The sequence below is a fragment of the Natator depressus genome, chromosome 15 (assembly GCF_965152275.1).
Source record: "Natator depressus isolate rNatDep1 chromosome 15, rNatDep2.hap1, whole genome shotgun sequence".
In the NCBI taxonomy this organism is placed as follows: domain Eukaryota; kingdom Metazoa; phylum Chordata; order Testudines; family Cheloniidae; genus Natator; species Natator depressus.
This window is the reverse complement of record NC_134248.1, coordinates 15,589,940-15,608,616: the sequence shown is the minus strand read 5'-3', so window position 1 is coordinate 15,608,616 and position 18,677 is coordinate 15,589,940. Positions and strand designations below refer to the sequence as shown.

Sequence of the window (18,677 nt, the reverse complement as noted above, 5' to 3'; positions counted from 1 at the left end):
ATTGACCTGTGGAACTCACTGCCATGGTATGTCCCGATGGCCAAAAGTATACCTGGGTTCAGAAAAGAACTAGATAAGAAAATTGAGGATAGGCTATTAGCCAAGATGGTCAGGGATGCAACACCATGCTTGAGGCAACCCTAAACCTCTGACTACAGAGACTGGGAGGGGGAAGACAGGGGAACACTGCAACTGCCCTGTTCTCTACACTCCCTCTGAAGCTCTGGTACTGGCCACTCTCAGAGACAGGATACCGAGATAGATCAACCATTGGTGTGACCTAGTATGGCAGTTCTGATGTTCCTATGGGAAAACCTGGGGTCAAAGAATTAATTGTGACTTCTGCATAACATCATTTAGGCCAACATAAGTACCCTCTTTTTGCACCATTAAATAACAGAAAACATGCAGCTGGAGCTAAATTCTGTGCATAGGGCATGGGGATTAATTAATATTCTAAATCCTTAATTTGGAAATGAAACCATGCACAAAGAAAATGACAATTTAAAATAATCTGCAAGTTACGGTTTACATTATACAGTTATTGTCCAGACATGGCAGTAACACTAAGCAACCATTTCCAACCTAAGAGCAAAATAGGTCACAAAACACACCCGGTTTAAAAAGTTACTCAACAGACCCCATCATATACAGAAACAAAAAATAGCACGTCTCTCCCAAAATCATAAATTACAACTAAAAAGTTTTACAAAACAAACACAAACTTTCTCACACACACAACTTGCTCTGTTTTTTTCACAACATTAGATAGCTTCACCAAAGTGAAGCCTCAAAAAATTAGATAGAAACTCATAAATGTTCCTCTCCACGGAAATCTTTAGTAAAAGGCGAAAGATTTATACGATCTGAAGAGAAACCAGAGTATACTTCATGCTTTGCAAAAGGGCTCCCAGGGCAACAGCAACACTTCACTACCTCACGGTGACTCGACTGACGGGGGGCTAAACCCCCCGTTTTTACAGCCTGTTACACGGGCCCGATTAAAGCGCGCGTTTGCTCCTCGGAACCAGGGTCCCTGCGAGCAAACCCAGCCCATGGATCAGGGACGCGGCTCAGGGTGCGCAATGCATCACGGGTATGAAAATTAGCATTCCCGGGTAGATAGGAGAGGGCGGGGGAGCCTCCGAGCTGCGGCTGCGGCCCCTGGAACGCGGCTCTGGGCGGGGCGCTGGCTCGCGGGGTCCCAGCAGCCCACGAGTTACCCGGAGCCACGCGCGAGACGCCCCCGGGCTGGGAGCCTGCGGGGGCAGGTGTGGTGCAGTCGGGCTCGGGGCGCTGGTCGCTCCCGTTTGTCCGAGAGAAAGGGCCGGTGCAAGGGCCGCTGAGCCGCCCCGGGCGAGCTGGTGGGGCCGGAGCGGCCACTGCCCGGAGTCTGCAGCCCACTGAAATGTTCACACGTGTTGGATCCTCGGGATACAGAGAACTGCATAGCACTGTGCTCCGAGAGACTCGGGGAAATGGTCTCTTGGGGCTGATGCTGCAGCCCTTACTCAGGTTAGTCAGTGAGCACTCATTCTCGAATAGGGCTCCTCATGTAAGTGCTCACCAAAGTAATGGTTGCCCAGTGTGACCCCAGGGTTCTCAGACTCAGGACTGCAGTTCTTGGGACAGCAAATTATTAATTATGCAAATTATTAATTACTGTTATTTAATATTTTTAATATGGCAGCACCCAGAGGCTCCGATCAGGATCCGGGCCCCACTGCTCTGGGACTAGACAAAAAGGTAGAAAAGTTCCCTGCCCTGAAGAGCTTACAGTGAAAGAAGATAAGTGATATACAAAGTGTGGGGAAAAGGGAAACAAAAATCTCTTCAAAATCCCCATAAAATCCTCTCCACTCAAGACTCTTCAAACCTGAGCATGAGGTTCATTGATCTCCAGCTAATTGAGGCACTAGATCAGCTTTGCGCTCTCTCTCTCTCTTTTATGTGGTATGTAACAGAAGAGATAAAGATATACATTTTATGTTCAAAGGTCAAGGACCCATGGTGCTGCAGATTTGGGGTGTGTGTGTGTGGCAACCCCCACCCTTCCTTGATGACAAGAAACAGAAATTTCAAATGGGAGGAATTAAATTGGAATTCAAATTGTTGGAATTAAATTCATGTGCATCAGATTGCACTAGAATTGCTACCTACCTCACTGCTTAGCTCTAGCTTGGTCTGGGTAATTAACATACTGCTGGAATTTTTTTTTGTAAGTATGTTTTTCCAGGCCAGGGAAAATTTAAGGGGGGTCAGAAGACCACAGCCCCATTCCCTCAATTAAAAAAAAGCAGCACAACCAAAATACAGGATTTCAAACAGTAGCACTAAAGACCATATAGTTAATCGTGCAGGCCATTCCCTTTGAAGTTCCCCAGAGTAAAGGCAAGACATGTCTTTAGAGGCATGTCCTCTCCTACAGCTGAGGTCATATATTTTCATACCAGGCTTTCATAATAGGTAACACACTGGAGGAGAAGGGGAATTATAAAATAACTTTCATATTCAATTTATTTAAAAGCAGCAGATTAGATCCTGATGGAGCAGGGACTATATAGACAAAAGTAGCAGCCTTTATACATGCAGCACTTGCTCTCACACAGCCTAGGAATTTAGCATCTGTGTTACTGAGAGGGAAAAGTCTAAGGGGAGAATTGTTCATGATTTCATTATTCCAATCAGACAGAAAACACCTCTGTGCACCTCATTCCTTTTCAGTGTGTTCTCAGAGCTCAGACATAGGAACTGCTGGGGAACTCGAAGAGCATACTCTGTGCTCGTGACATGCAACTGAGCACAAAAGGATCCTTGCTTCAGAATTCTCTTATCTAGTACTACCTCAACAAGGAACTTTCAGATTGGACTGGTTTATCTATACAGGGTGTGCATCCTTAGACAGGTATCCCCATGTTAGGACACATCAGCTGAGTATATACTGGGTGTGCTTGTGGCTGCAATAAGCTCTTCTCTGGGCTCCTTAATAACACAAGAACTGTAGGCTGGATATCCACTCCCCTTTAGCTTCCAGATTATGGTAGATTCATTTTTTTGAAACAGATTGGTCTGATAAAACTAAAGAATGAGCTGGAGTTTGATTACATCTCTTTCTGCTCACCTGCACAGTCCTGAGTGTCTGCAGAGACAGCTATTGGGCTTTGGGGGGTGCATGGCAGCAAAGGAATCAGGCCTTTGTAGACTTGGTTCTGATACTTGAAATTGCCATGGCCTAAAGAATCCAACAGAATTTGCACCTGTTCTTGAGTCTCTTCTGACTCGGAATTGGCCAAAAACTCAGTTATTGGTCGCACACCTGTGTATAAGAAGATTCACTTGAGTTGCGTGGTTGGAAAGCCCAAGTGGTTACACATCTGAGGTTAAACAGGAATTTGGTAATTTTATTGAAATCCAGAAAGAATCAAAAACTGTCCCTAATTGAGACAGAGATGGGGAGTAATCTTCATTCTTGTGAGTTTCTCAGTAGCTATTGCATTGGTTTTAAAATAGAATGGGCCAAATTCTCTCCTGGCATAGAAGGACAAAGCTCTGCTGGTGTAAATGTAACTACATGCATTTACACCAACAAAGAGTCTGGCCCCATGAGGCAAATGGTGCATACTGAGTATCGCTTTACAGATTCCGTCACGCTCCTCTCACTGCTAAGAAAGTTGTTCACATCTTGAGTATCTGTCACTGATTGTAGTGAGGGGTTCCCTTTCACAATGGCAAAAGCATTTGTTTTTTTCCAGACTTCAAAAACATCTGAAGAGATCTAGCTTTCCCTTTTCTGAAAAATTCCCGATTTTTCAAGCGATGCCCATCACAGACAATGTTAGCTCCAAGGGGGAAAGCTTAGAGAGGGAGCAGTGGGCGAACGCAACAGGTTTCCAGGAACCTTAGCCACAGCAGTTGCAGTAGGAAGCAGCATGATAGCTGCAATCCATCCAATACTCCGGAGGGCATTCTGCGCCCAAAACACGGGCCGGGAGGGAACACGGGGGGCCCAGCTGCCTTGTGGGCTGTGCAGCCCCTTCTGGGAAGGAAGGCGTCCCCATTTAGGCCCTGCTCTCGCGCACAGCCTGCTCACGGGGGACTCTCCATTCCCGCAGGCGGAGTTCTCCCAGCTCTAGCAGCCTGACACCCCTCCCCCATCTCGGCGGCTCCCGCGCGACACGGAGGACTGCGCGCTCCCTTGCCCGCCGCGGGCACTGTGTCGGTGACGCGCGCGCGCGCGCGCGCTGCTGAGAGCGGCCCGTGGCATCTGTCCCTGGCGCAGCGCGCGCCCACGCACTTCGCACCTTTCTGCCTCGGCCCAGGTTGCCCAATCTCCCGCTTGTTTCCGCGCCGGAGGCAGGAGAATGCTGAGTGGCTCAGCGCTGCGTCGCTCAGACCAATTCTTGTCTCGTCATTGGCTTTCCCCAGCCAGGGGCGGAGCACAGGTAGCCGTGGCAACACCTGGCTCACCTTCGGCCTTCCGGCCCCTCCGGCTCACGCGGCCGGAAAACGTAGTTTTACACGCTTGCTGGCGATTGGCTGGGATGGAGCAATCCGTCATACACCCTTGTCCGATTGGTTCGATGAGCTCAGCGTGGGGCTGGGCTCACGGCGCCGGGCAGCAGCATGGCTGACGGCGGCGTGTGGAGGGTGAGTGAGTGAGCGAGCGAGCGCCCGCGCGCGCGCGCGCGCGCTCGGCTGGGAGTGGGGCGGGCAGGCTGGGGCCCGTCGAGGTCATGACAGGCCGGGCCATCCCCGTCCGTCTCCTAGCGGCCCAGCTGTGCGCGGTGGCCTGCGGCCGGGGTCTCCGGGCGCCTGACCCCCTCCCTGCGGGCTGCCAAACCGCCCGCCCCAAGCAGCGAGGGGAGGACCATTGCCCCCGTGTGCTGAGGGTGTAACTGACACTCCCGGGATAAGGGGTGGGCCCAGGCTCCCACCGTGAGCCTGTGGCCAAGGCTGAGAGCAGGGCCCAGCACTCCGGCTACTGGCTCAGGTGCTCTGAGCAGTCGGAAAACGCCCTGTTGTATGTTTCAGGATGAAACTGATCAGGTAGAAGAATATTAGTAGCCAAACTCTAGTCCTTAAAAATTGAGTCTTACCCTGAGCTGTTTATCTCTGGATTACTTGTTCATAATGCAATGGTTCCTGTGGCCCGCCCCCACGAGACAGAGCCTCTTTGTCCCAGCCTCTGTACAGCAAAGTAACAACGACAGTTGCACACTTGGTTCCTGACAGAGGAGTAAAGAAATAACAATAGCACAGTACTTCATCTCAAAACACAATACACTGAGACAGCATGTGGGGAAAATACCCCCATCAAGACAGCTGAAATGAATGGGACAGGTTTGATTTCCCACCGTGACAACATAGACTGGGCATTCTTAAACTCGGAAACATCTTGTTCCTTACTGCTGAGTCCAAATATCATGATTCTTCTCCTGCAAGTGTCTTCTTAACGTATTTTTTTTGCTATTTTACCAGCCTCCACGAACATGTGAGGATTATTGGTCTGAATGGAAACACTGTAAAGGCATCCGTAATTTATTCCATAACTATTATACATATGGGGAAGCGCCCTCCTGTGAACAGTGGAAAATAGACTATGGCAATTGCAGAAAGTGGGAAAAAAGCAAAAGTCCAGATGCTAAGGTATGATGAATGCCAAACTGAAGACAGTATTAAAAATGGTATAAAAAATAAATTGTGCATCATGCATGCACCATGGTCATCAGCATTAACCTTCCCCCACAAAAAATCTACTCAGCCACCCATACCACAATAAGGAAAAACAAGTAGATTTTTCTAATGTATCAATATAAAGTACTTCCACAATTGAGTGGGCAAGACTGTCACAAGGCTGGTGTAACGTATATTGAACAATAGTGATGTCAGTGATGAGAACAGGCCTTTTCTGTGTTTGTGAGGCACTATGTAGATGTTGTTGGATAATTTTCCAATACGTTTAACTCTTGGGTGTGTTTTGTTTCTGGGAGAGGGGACTAACAACTGCAATATTATAAGATTTTACAAATCCTTTAAAAATAACTAAATGTTGAGCCTAAATTGCCTGCCACTGTCCTTTTCAATCCACAACCTTTTCTTCAAAACTGTAGAGGGAAAAATGTCTTGCTTTTTTCACCACGCTAATCCATACAAACTGTTGTCACTAAAATCATCTTCCTCTCCTGTTGTTTTGACTGTATCATCCCTTCTTCAGCTCTCCCCACTAGCTCCCCATTATCTTATTTCACGTTCAAGCTTTGTTATTGCTTTTAAGAGCCAACATCCGTCATTCAGCACAGTATATGGCTTGACTTTGCCATCTTTCATGTTCTCTGCCTTCTCCCTTCCACTCCATGAACAATGTCAGCCTTAATTTTCCCGTTTCCTTCTCCAATGCCTGCCTTTTTATGCTTCTGTCGCCTATGCCCACAACCTCACACCAGTTCTCTATATTCCTTGCCTCATTCAAATCTCTCCTAGAAACCTCAATTGTGCTGTCTTGCCCATGAAAGGAGAATTTGAAAAAACACAACCTAACTTAATAGAATGCCATTGAGGCAGAAATAAATATCATAGTGGTGTTAGTGCTACTATTATTAAAGCTTTGTTTATCAGGATCATTAAGCCTAAATTTTCAAAATAACACTTGTGTTCCCAACTTGAGACAGTAGAGAGGCCTGATTTTAAGAGGGTGGACGTCCCGCACTGTCTGAAAACAAGGCCCTTTGAAAGCATCTCAACACTGAACGCCCCAAAATTGAGGCATTCAAAACCAATAGCTACTTTTGAAAATGTAGGCCTTATGGTTTGGGTTTTTGCCCTAAAAAGTAATGATCTTTTGAAAAGATAATTATTTGTACAGGAATATATACATCCACTCCCAGTCTTTATTCAAGCCTAATTTAATGTTGTCCAGTTTGCAAATTAATTCCAATTCAGCAGTCTCTCATTGGAGTCTTTCTATTCTGGGGACACCATCATAGGGCCTAATCACATCAGCCACACTATCAGAGGCTCGTTCACTTGCACATCTACCAATGTGATACATGCCATCATGTGCCAGCAATGCCCCTCTGCCATGTACATTGGTCAAACTGGACAGTCTCTACGTAAAAGAATAAAGGTATACAAATCAGACGTCAAGAATTATAACATTCAAAAACCAGTCGGAGAATACTTCAATCTCTCTGGTCACTCGATTAGACCTAAAAGTCGCAATTCTTCAACAAAAAACTTCAAAAACGGACTCCAACGAGAGACTGCTGAATTGGAATTAATATGCAAACTGGACACCATTAAATTAGGCTTGTGTAAAGACTGGGAGTGGATGTGTCATTACACAAAGTAAAACTATTTCCCCATGTTTATTTTCCCCCTCTACTGTTCCTCACATGTTCTTGTCAACTGGTGGAAATGGCCCACCTTAATTATCACTACAAAAGGGTTCTGCTCCCCCCCCCCCCCCCACTGGTAATAGCTCACCTTACCTGATCACTCTCCTTACAGTGTGTATGGTAACACCCATTGTTTCACGTTCTCTGTGTATATAAAATCTCCCCACTGTATTTTCCACTACATGCATCCGATGAAGTGAGCTGTAGCTCACAAAAGCTTTTGTTCAAATAAATTTGTTAGTCTCTAAGGTGCCAAAAGTACTCCTTTTCTTTTTGAGTTGTTGTGTGAGTAGTTAATGTCTATAATGTGCTTTGAAAATGCAGCACACTGTGTTTGAGTATCATATTGTCATGCATTGCAGGAATCCCTATGCAAGAGTGAAAGAGCCCGGATTCTGGAAAAACAAAAGTATGATCCAGTGTGGAAGCTCAGGAAAAGCCCACCAAGGGACTGGTACCTTCCTCTTGGTCAAGATAAACCAAAGTAATAAGACTACCTACCATATTTGGCCCTCATATACTAGATGTGAGGCCCATGCTATTTTTCTGCCATGTGATTCTGAAATAAGACTGTAGCCTCTAAAGGAGAGAGACTTCTCAGCTTATACTTCTGCTCACAGCAGCCACCCACCTCATTAATGCCTATTTTGGGGTACATTTAATGGTGTTTAAGAAACATCTTATTGAGATGTAAATATTTTAAAAGGATAGTTCAGGTGCTCAGTTTGATTCTTGTCTGCTACAGTCCTCTGCCTTTTTCATTCCCTTTACCATCCATCCAGACAAGGACAATGCCTGCTGCTTTGAAACAGCACAGATTCATGTAGCCTGGCTGCTCTTGCTAGTAGAGCCACCCCCCTTCCTTCACATGGGCTAAGTATGCTGCCATTTTGGCATGCCCAAGACCAGGCTGGCCAGGTGAGGAATTAAAAAACTAAGATATCCCTCTCCATTGGCAATAGAGATTAGAGTAATCAAGACAGCCCAAGCAGCTAGTATTTGGGAAAAAAACAAAACCTGACCAGTTTGTACAGATGCACTATTGTCATCCTTAACAGTGTGCCAGGGGGCAGCAGACAGAAAATAAAGTTGACCTATGCCAGCCGTTTGCCCCTGCAAAATTATTCTCAAGCAGTTTTTGTTCTTAAAATATGTTTGTGAAAGCATTAAAAGTTATCAGAAAAATAAAGACTTCAGTGACTTTCAAAGATAAGTCTTATGGTTTTAAGCAAATCAGTTAAAATGGAATGTCTTATCACATTAGCCATGCAGTATAAATAGCTATTATTTACTTTGTTGTGATACATGTCATATCTGTTTTCCCCTTGATTTGCACACAGGCACCTCAGCAAAACCTGAATTGGAGCTAAAGGAGAAATTGACAGTTATTATCTTCCCACTACAGCAGACTGACATACGATCGCTTTAACAATTTTTCTTCATGGCATAATTATACCCTCAGGAACTATGGTTTGTCCAGAGTGAGGAATTGTTACTCAGGAATAAATGAAAGGGGAAAAATATTCCATAAGTGAAAAATGTCCCTACATGGGACCATGCTTCAGTTTGTGGCACAAAAATACAGTAGAGTAGTACCCTGTTTATGTGGTCTAATTGGGACCAGGGCCAGATCCGATAATCAAAACTCTGAATAAATCAGGGAATGGGAAAATGCTATGCCACAGCACCATCTAATGGCTACAGGAGAGACTGGCCATCTTGACAATAAAACCAAAATACTTTAGAACCTCGTTTATCTAATCCTCCCTTAGCCAGTTCTCTGCATTTACCGTGACTCCAGGGCCAGAAGCAGGCAGTTATAAAAAGAAAGGGAACAAGACAGGTGGTGTTTATTTTCTTTTGACAGCCATGTGCATAAAGGGAACAAGGACAGGTGGTGTTTTTATTTTCTTTTGACAGCCACCTGCATAGGGATGTTTGAAAAAGCGAAAGAAATAGTCTAGTCGCATCCCATTGTGTCCTCCTGTCATGCCCTCTAATGCAGCTGCGTGGCACAATCTTCTGATCTCACTGTGTGTACACTTTGGTAACGTCGATGCATTTCCCTTCAGGAGCCTCATAGCCAGGAACCTGTGGTGTGTAAGTAGGCCCCTCCTTCTCAAAGGGAAACAGGTCATCATCTCGTCTTATTGCTGCTTGGTAAAGTTCTTCTGATTCGAGACGCAATTCCTCTAGTGCCTCCTGCTGAGCTGCCATAAGAGACTTCAGTGTTTCCATCTCTGCCTCATGCTCTTTCTGCTTGTACAGGGCCCACTTCTTCAGGAGCAGGGCTCGCCTTTCACTCTCCTCAAAGGACAGCGGGGAGATATCTCGCACTCTGGCAAACGTGAAAGAACATTTTAACACAGAAGCTGCTGACATCCCAAAGAGCAAGCATCTAACAAAAACTACAGTGAGATACAAAGAGGCAAGTTGGCCCAAACACACAATACTCTGGATTGCCTTTATGTAGGGTCTTTCATGGGAGGATACTACTGCACTATCTAACAGCAAATTCCACTTGCCCATTCATCTGTTTGTTTCTAAACAAACAAGTAAAAGATCATTCATGTTCTCTCTATTGCCACCACAGGGAGAGTGGGGGAGAAGATTTTGTACCTAAGCTGATGCGTTTTGTGGCAATTTTGCAAGATTCCTTTACAAACATTCCTCAATACACCTGAGGTAGTTATCTTTTTTAAAGGTAAGAGAACAGGAGCTTAAAGACTTGCCCAAAGTAATTAGAGAGACCAGGTGGGTGAGGTAATACAAGCTTTTGAGCCACACAGAGCTTTTCTTCAGATCTGGGAAAGGAACTCCCAGGTCACAGAAAAATGCAAGGTGAAACAGATTGTTTAACATAAGTAGTTAGCGCATAATGTATGGGAACTTAAATTTATTACTCTGCTAGACACTACAAATAATGGATTTATGGCTCATTACAATAATCTGTAACCCACTAACCGAGTGGTTCTCAACCTATTTATCATTGTGGGCCAATGCAGGTTGAGAACCACAGCGCCCCTCCCCCCCAAAGTCCGCTATGCCCAGCGCCCCTCACCCTGAGACCCCTCCACAGAGCGGGGCCAGAAGTGGGCAGGTGGCACCCACATGCCACCACGCGGGGCTGAGCAGCCTAAAACTTGCTGCAGCACCCCCACAAATTCCTAGTTCAAAGTGCCCCCTCACTGCCCAGAGTGCCCTCTCACCCCAAAAACCTGCCCAGAGACCCACTCTCCTTCACCCTGCCCCCCTATGGCACTCACCAGCCCCCTGCTAGCAGGAGTGCTCCAGCAGGCTGCCAGATGGTGTCTCCCCCTCAGCCAGCTCTGCCCCCCTTTCAGACCAGAATGGCAAATTTTGAATTTTTTTTAGCATGCACTGGGCCCGCAGGCTGCCTGCTACACTAACCCTATATTTTTGTTCTCTGACTGGAGAGGTGTTAATGGGGCACTCTATCTTGAATGGTCCCTTGCAACAGAGGTTCTCACCCTTTTTCTTTCTGAGGCCCACCCAACATGCTATAAAAACTCCATGGCCCACCTGTGGCACAATAATGAGTTTTCTGCATAAAGAAGCCAGGGCCTATGTTAGGGGTAACAAGCAGGTCAGTGGGCTGTTAAACACTTTGCATTTTGTTGTGACACTGGGAATTCCTTTCCCAGACCTGAAGAACAGTTCTAGGGGTCTCAAAAGCTTGTGTCTCACCACCAGAAGTTGGACCAATAAAAGATATTTCCTCACGCACCTTGTCTCTCATATCCTGGGACCGACACAGCCACAACTAGCACATTGCCAAAAGTCAGTGGCAGAGTAGGTAGGGAATAGAACCTAGGACTTATAATTCTAAAATTCTTGTTCCAACCAGTAAACAACACTCCCCTTACCAGGTGCCAGAACAGGGATACAAATGAATCTAAAATGGGAACAAAAGTCACACCAAACAAATTACATTGATATGTTTTTGCATGTGTGAAGCAGAACATTCCAAAAATCAGAGAGAAGGGTCTGCTGCCCCTGCTCTCATGATAGATTGTTGAGCCCTCCAGAAACTCCTCCAAAGTCCATCTCAGCACTTGGAATTGGAGATAAAGTCTTAGACTGATCCCATCTGATTTATCAAAAGGTTTTTTAAAAAACAACTCTGTATCCCACACCCAGAATTACAATTTTTCATTACAAACACAAAACACTGTTTCAAAAGCAATTTGTAGAAGGAGAAACAACTCAAGAAAAAATATTCTAGAGTTGCAGAAGTCACAAATTTCTCGATCCTTTAACTATTTATCTCAAAACTGACTCCCTTGTATCTAGCACAAGGCAGCTTATGGGCAACAGGGTAGTATTAGTAGGTAGAGGGTATTTCACTGTTATTTGCACTTCTTCAGTTCATTATCAACCCCAAAGTAAAAGCTAGCAGTTCTCCATACCTTGAAGCATCCAAAAACTTGAATGGTGTTACAAAATCCTCGATGGGAATCATTTCCAGGGCAGCTTTTTCCAGCTTTTTTATCTTTTTCTTCATACGGTCCTTTTGTGCTTGTTCTCTCCTTGGATCTACCTTCTTTTTCTTCCGCGGTTCTGCTCTAGCAGAGGAAATTAATTTAAAAATTTTGTATCTGTGTATACTCATGTAATACTTAATACTTTTTGTTTCTATAGTAAACCCATCCTAGAATAAAAGGGTGTGTCTAATAGGGAATATTTATCTATACATACTGGGAATTTGAGAAGCATTCTTGCAGCAAATCAATATAAACTGTAATATAGTACATTTTCTTATATCAGTCTGTACACAGAAGAAGAATACTTAGCACTTTACAAACATTAACTAATTAGTCCTTACAGCACTCCTGTTATACTTAGAAAATGAAAACCAGCAGGATCTTATTTAGGGGATAAGGCAATATGCTGTGTTTATTGTGAATACAGAAAGAATTAATCAGTTACAGCTATAACATGCTACTCACTCACACAAGTTCTGCAAGGTGGTTGTTATAATTACCAACCTTAAAGTTGCTCATGCCAAGTCACTGGCCAGGAAATGTGGAGCAGAGTCTTGTCAGATGCGCATCCGATGCTCCTGGAGGGTGGTTGCAGAACCAGACTCAAAGTTCCCAGTTTTTAGAGTCTATCTTTATAGGGATTCATCCTCATTCAAATCTATAGGGTTTGCTTTGTCATGCTGTTTTTATGTTTGAAGTGATAATCAATCACTGTTCTCACGTTTGAAATTACAGTCAATCACACAGATGGCACAGCAATGATGGCTTGTTGTTATTTTGGTCTTTGGCCCCCCTGTCCTTGGGGCAGTTGCGGGGTGGATTCTGGCTTGCCCTCAGGGTAATCCAGTTGTCTTACCCAACGCATTCTTATTCTTTGGCCTATTGGTTTTTCCTCTAGATGTAGTGTTATTTATTAGGCTGGCACTTCAATCTTTTATTACTCATTCAAACATACATCCGCAATCACACCCTATTTTACTTAACATACCTCCTACATTTTATTACCTATGCATTCTTTAACATAACTATTCTCAAATCATTGGGGCATGACAGACTCCAATTAATCTATCCATGCCACTTGTTATACATTAAAAAAAACCAAGCAAAATAGGAATGTAAAAGTAAATGAACACCAAATTTTGTTCCTAAGTTCAAAAAAACATTTGTAACATGTTATCTTATCACTTTTAGAACAGACTCTTTGTCTCTGGATGTTCTTCTACAATTAGCACAGATCTTGCAAACTAACAGGCCTGCTTCAATTAGCACAAACTCAGCAGGCTGAAAGACATATTTCTTTCTAATAATACAAGCCAAATCTGGGGTCTGTACTGGATCATACTTTCCCCAAAGCATCAATATATTAATTATTACTTTTAATTCAACACTCTGAAGTATTATGCCCATTTTACAGATAGGGAAACCAAGACAAGTGGATCAGTGACTTGCACAATGCTACAGAATAAGTCAATGGCAGTCAGGTTTAAAACTCTGGTGTTCCTGGTTGGCGTTCAGTCCACCAAGCCAGGCTGCTTCCTTATACTACATACACAATACAGTATAGGCAGACAGGTTTTATATTTGGATGTTGGCTTGAAACAGAAGTCGTACAGTATTTTAGTTACTAACTATGGAGTCATTTTAACCAAGCTGTATTAAGAAAAGGGTGACATGCAAACTGATACTATACATCTATAAATGTAGAAAAAGTACATTCAGGTATTTTTAGGGCAGCTAGTGCTACATTTCAACTACTGTTCAAAAGGAAAAACTAGAAAGCTGTTTAAACCAGAATATCTCCAAACATTTACACCCTTACGTTACATGCCTTCATAACTGAGGAATTATGAGTAAATACAACTAACCATTAACACTAAAATGTTATTCAGAACACTAACTACATATATGGGAATTAAACACTACACTAGAGTCTAATAGTTCTACCTTATTTTATATCTATGTCTCATAATGTAGAAATATATATGTGCGCCTATTCATTTGAATAATTTAAATTTTTCCTAACTTCCTGTAAAGAGGATGTGAACATCTGAAAACTATTCTATGAAATACAATATAAATTGTATTTTACCTCATGGGGAGGGATGCCTGAAATGCCAGCATAGAAGTCTGCCAATGGTTTCCCCGAAAATGAATGGTCCAGGACAGCTGAGAACTAAAGAAAAAAGGAATACAAAGCATGAGAAGAATCAAATTCAATTATGTTAATATATAGCTTTTGTAGACTGCCTTTTATTAACAATTTCATTTGCATAAATACATTATAATGAATAACAGATTTATTTGGGGCATAAGCTTTCGTGGGTAAAAGAAGTGGGTTTTTTATCCACAAAAGCTTATGCCCAAATAAATCTGTTAGTCTTTAAGGTGCCACGGGACTCGTTTTTGTGGATACAGACTAACACAGCTACCCGCTGATATTATAATAATCTTCAGTCCATCCTCAACTGTTTGAGCGAGTAGTGGTGCCTGGCACTAATTCAACTGTAACAAATATGAACCTTTTCAGCCCAATAACAGTCCAAATTTTGCACTGTTTGAAAGTTTGAATCCACAAGGGGGAAAAATCACTTTAAAAAAACCCCCACAAATTAATTATGTCTCAAATTCAAATGACCATGTATTTGAAAAGTAAAAATAACTGATTCTGTGGACTAGGGAGCATTTGCAGCTTCACTTTTAGGAACAGGGTGATACAGTTTCTCAGGGTCTATGAAGTCTGCTACAAAAGAAATACAATCTGTCAAAGTCTGAGCCACCAACTTGTCCATGCCCTTTCGCTTGAGCCCGGACTAAGCCTGCTGGTACCAAACGCTTGCATGTAATACTCCATCTCAAGCCAACTCTTTTGCAAAACTCCATCCCGAGGCCAAGGAACATGTATCACATGCTAGGACCTGCTGCTTCCAGGAGGGCAGCACCCACAATTGGTAGTGAGGGCAGCCAGGCAGATCAAGATGGCGCAACACGTGAAAAGCCAGGAAATTTCAACAAGGGTCACGCTGGTTGAAGGCACCTATGGCAAAGGACCCCGGAACGGGACAGGGCACGGGCTGCTGGATCAGAGCATGCCACGCAGGGGCCCACTGGCTACTACGCCTTTGCATTCCCCGTGGGCGTGGCCACTCCGCCCAAGGGGGGCACCGCGTGCGGGGAGCGGCCGGCACCCACGTATCACGGGGGGGGGGGGGGCCGCGCACGCGCCCGACGTTCCTCGCGCGAAGACAGCGCGTGCAGCGGAGGGGCGCTGCCACAGGTCCGGCAGGAGATGGGGTCACAGGGGCCACGCGCGCCGGCTGGGGGCGGGGGGCCGGCCGGCGAGCCCCAGGGCAGGGTATCCCTGGCCCTACCTGAGCAGGGAGCTCCCCGCTGCGCCCCGGACTCTGGGGAGCAGGCGCACCGCCCCGCGGGCTGCCGCCAGCATGGCTTTTGCGGGGCGCCTCGGCAGCAGCAGCAGCGCCTCCTCTCAGGTCCCCGCCAGTGTGGTGCGCCCGCAATTGCGGCCGGCTGCAAACCTGCTCCCCGCCGCCCCTGGTTCCGCCTGGCGCGGAATCCGGCCCCCGGCGCGGAGCGGGCGTGGGGCGCCAGGGACGCTCGCGCCGGACTCGCTCAGTGCCCGAGGCGGGCGAGAGGCTTTAGGCAGGGGAAAGAGGCGCTTTGCATTGACCGCAGGGCTGCCAAGCGTCCGCCGCAGGACTCACGTGGGTCTGAAGGGGGCGCTCGAGGAGAAAGGACACGCGAGTCTCATGCGGAACCGCTGGCTCCTGCCAGCCTAGAATCCGCTCAACTCCTCCGGTGACTGGTCCCTGACCCGCCTGCAGCCCATCACCCCAAGCACATGAACCCTAGAGCCTGGCCAGCCCCTGCAGGCTGGGAGTCCGGAAAGCCTCTTCAACCCAGTCCTGCTGGAGTAATCACCAAATACTTGGCTCCCTATGTGGTGTTTAGATGCTGCTTGTAATTATTAGAACTGGGAGCACTGGCTGTTGGGAGTCTGAAAGGACAGGAAACGGGAATGAGGGCGGGGGAGGAGTTGAGGAGGCTAAGTGAGAGCTACCTAGGGTGCAGCAGCAGCTTGGAAAAGAGGTTTCAACTTTAAAAATAAAGTCCTGTTGAAGTTTGTTAGTACCTTGCCTGGTTGCTACAACAGTTTGGCGACAAGGATGGCTCTTCTGCCTCTGAACCCATCTGCACCCTTTCTGCAAAGCCCAGGTGAGCCTCCAGTTGCTTTTATTGCCTGGATCCATATGTTTGAGACTTATCTGCTTGCAATCAGTGCTACAGAGATTTCTGAAGTAAGAAAGCGTGCTCTGCTAATCCACTGCCTTGGAACAGAAGGGCCGTGTATATTTTACACCTTTCCCCTTGCAGATGATAAATATGAGACTGCACTCATTACATTAAAGAACTTTTTTGTGCCAAAAGTGAATGTAGTAGCTAATTGCTACAGATTTTGCCAGCGTGAGCAGAAAACGGGAGACTATAATGCAGTATATTGCTTCCCTGAGGAGTCTGATTATAACTTGTGACTTTGGGAATATGGCAGATGAGATGATTAGAGACCAGCTCATTGAGAAAACAACTGTGCTTCGTGTAAGAGAACGCTTACTTCTAGAACCACAACTTACACTAGAAAAAGCAATAACCATTGCTACTCAGATTGAGTCAGCTACAGCTGAAGCCAAATAATGAGCATGGATACAGGAGGAACAGTCCAGGCTGTGACTCTTTTGCAGAAAAGTTCACTATCGCTGCAGACAAATGATTACAAGAGGAAAACTAATGAAAAGCCACCGAATCAGCAAATTCAAAATACAGTAAAAGCATGCTTTCACTGTGGATCCCCACAACACCTTGCAAGCTACACAGGATGTCCGGCAAAAGTAGCTCAGTGCAATCATTGCAAAAAGATTGGGCATTTTGCTAAAGAATGTTGTAGCAGCCAGTTCAATCAACAGGTGCATGCAGTTACAATACCAGATGTTACTGTGCTGAGCGTGGACAAAATCACTACTGCACTTATTCCAGAACAAATGAAGTGCACTATAAACGTTTCCGCCATAGTCTCAGGCAAATCACACTCTATTCAGTTAATGCTGGACATTAGCTCAGCAGTATCTATACTATCTGATTCCATCTATTTGCATTACTTTAAAGATGTGCCTCTTACTGAACCTAAACTTCACTTTGTGTGCTATTTGAAAAACCATATTCCAGTACATGGCTGCCTGCCAGCAATAGTTACTTTTGGTGATTGCTGTGTAACTGCAGAGTTCTACATTGTCCACAAAGGCACTCCTCTCCTTGGCAGAGATTTATTGGCTGCTTTAAATCTCAGGATAGTTAATGGATGAATTGATCTTCCTCATCAAAGCACTCTTGCAGTAAACACACACCAGTTTCAGCTGGGACCCAACACCAGGTTGAGGAGAAACTCGGCTGTGCTTATGGGTTTCTGCATAAAGTTAAAATGTGAATAATGTGATGTCTGTACGACAGAAGTTACGGCGCTTACCATTTTCAGTCAGGGAAGCTGTTTCAGAGGAACTTAGAAAACTTGTTCAAGAGGACATTATTGAAGAGATTAACTCCTCAGAATGGGTTTCACTTATAGTAGTGACGAAGAAGAAGGGTGGAGGCATTCATCTTTGAGTGGACTTAAGGGACCCAAATAAAGCTATTGTGATTGACAGCCATCCTCTTCCTCACAAAGAAGAAGTATTTGCAGAACTCTGTGGAGCAAAAATGTTTTCTACTCTTGATTTGCAGAGCGCATACTACTTGGTTATGTTGCATGAAGATAGCAGAGACCTCACAGCGTTTACTACATATGAGGCACTATTTCGTTTTAAACGTGTTCCATACGGTCTCGCATCTGCCCCAAGTGCCTTCCAAAAAATGATGTCATTGATTCTGAAGAATCAACACGGAGTTCAGTGCTATCTGGATGATATTATCGTGTTTGGAAATACTTCTGAGGAGCATGACAATAACCTCCAGTCTGTACTAAACTGCATCAGCAAAACAGGCCTCAAGCTCAATAGGTCCAAATGCAAATTTAGACAAACTTAACTCTCCTTTCTGGGGCATACAATTTCACAGGCTGGACTAAAACCTGATCTGGCTCATATCCTGGCAATTTCAAATGCTCCTCCTCCAACAGATTTGCAAACCTTACGTTCCTTCTTGGATCTTACCTCCTGGTATGCAAAATTCTTTCCCAATTATGCTTCTGTCATTGAACCATTATGAGAATTACTACGGAGAAGTTCAACCTTAGTGTGGACAATGGATGCACAAGCTAGTTTCGAAATGGTGAAAGACTTCATTGTACATAGTCCAGTACTTGCACTATTCAGTCCTGCATTGCCCACAATTGTAACTACTGATGCTTCTGATTATGGACTTGGGGCTGTCCTCACACAACTTCATGAGGACAACAAAGAAAGGACTGTTGCATTTGCTTCAAGGACACTAAGTAATGCTGAGAGAAATATTCTACAGTCGAAAAAGAAGCACTTGCTTGTGTCCGGGCTACTGAAAACTGGAGAACTTACCTGTGGGGCTGCACGTTCAAGTTGGGCACAGACCACAGCCCTTTGACGACGTTGCTCACCACAAAAGGACTGGGAAGAGCAGGATATCGTATTGCTAGATGGTCTTCAAGACTACTCTCTTTCAATTATGAAATGGAGTATAAGCCTGGAAACCAAAATGTGGTAGCTGATTGCCTTTTTCGCCTGCCTTTGCCTTCACCAGA

General features: G+C 45.0%; 2 protein-coding genes and 1 non-coding gene across 4 annotated transcripts; 1 reads left to right on the top strand and 2 right to left on the bottom strand.

Moving 5' to 3' along the window:
- Positions 1–770: 770 nt before the first annotated feature.
- On the bottom strand, positions 771–886 carry LOC141999661 (U5 spliceosomal RNA). Its single transcript, XR_012642051.1, has one exon. It is a non-coding gene; the product is annotated as a U5 spliceosomal RNA (small nuclear RNA).
- A 3,630-nt stretch (positions 887–4,516) lies between these two features.
- C15H22orf39 (chromosome 15 C22orf39 homolog) lies at positions 4,517–8,813 on the top strand. Of its 2 annotated transcripts, XM_074972728.1 has the most exons (4): positions 4,517–4,647; positions 5,479–5,646; positions 7,757–7,878; positions 8,735–8,813. In XM_074972728.1, exons 1-4 carry the CDS (start codon positions 4,624–4,626, stop codon positions 8,751–8,753), a joined length of 333 nt encoding a protein of 110 aa, XP_074828829.1. In that variant the 5' UTR covers positions 4,517–4,623; the 3' UTR covers positions 8,754–8,813. The 2 variants fall into 2 exon arrangements, with proteins under 2 accessions (XP_074828829.1, XP_074828830.1); XM_074972729.1 differs by lacking the exon at positions 8,735–8,813 and having other exon boundaries at positions 7,757–8,583.
- A 394-nt stretch (positions 8,814–9,207) lies between these two features.
- On the bottom strand, positions 9,208–15,441 carry MRPL40 (mitochondrial ribosomal protein L40). Its single transcript, XM_074972727.1, has 4 exons — positions 15,268–15,441; positions 13,989–14,072; positions 11,825–11,980; positions 9,208–9,732 (listed from the first exon to the last, which is right to left on the bottom strand). The coding sequence occupies exons 1-4, from the start codon at positions 15,339–15,341 to the stop codon at positions 9,423–9,425; spliced, it is 624 nt and encodes a 207-aa protein (XP_074828828.1). The 5' UTR covers positions 15,342–15,441; the 3' UTR covers positions 9,208–9,422.
- Between the last annotated feature and the right edge of the window lie 3,236 nt (positions 15,442–18,677).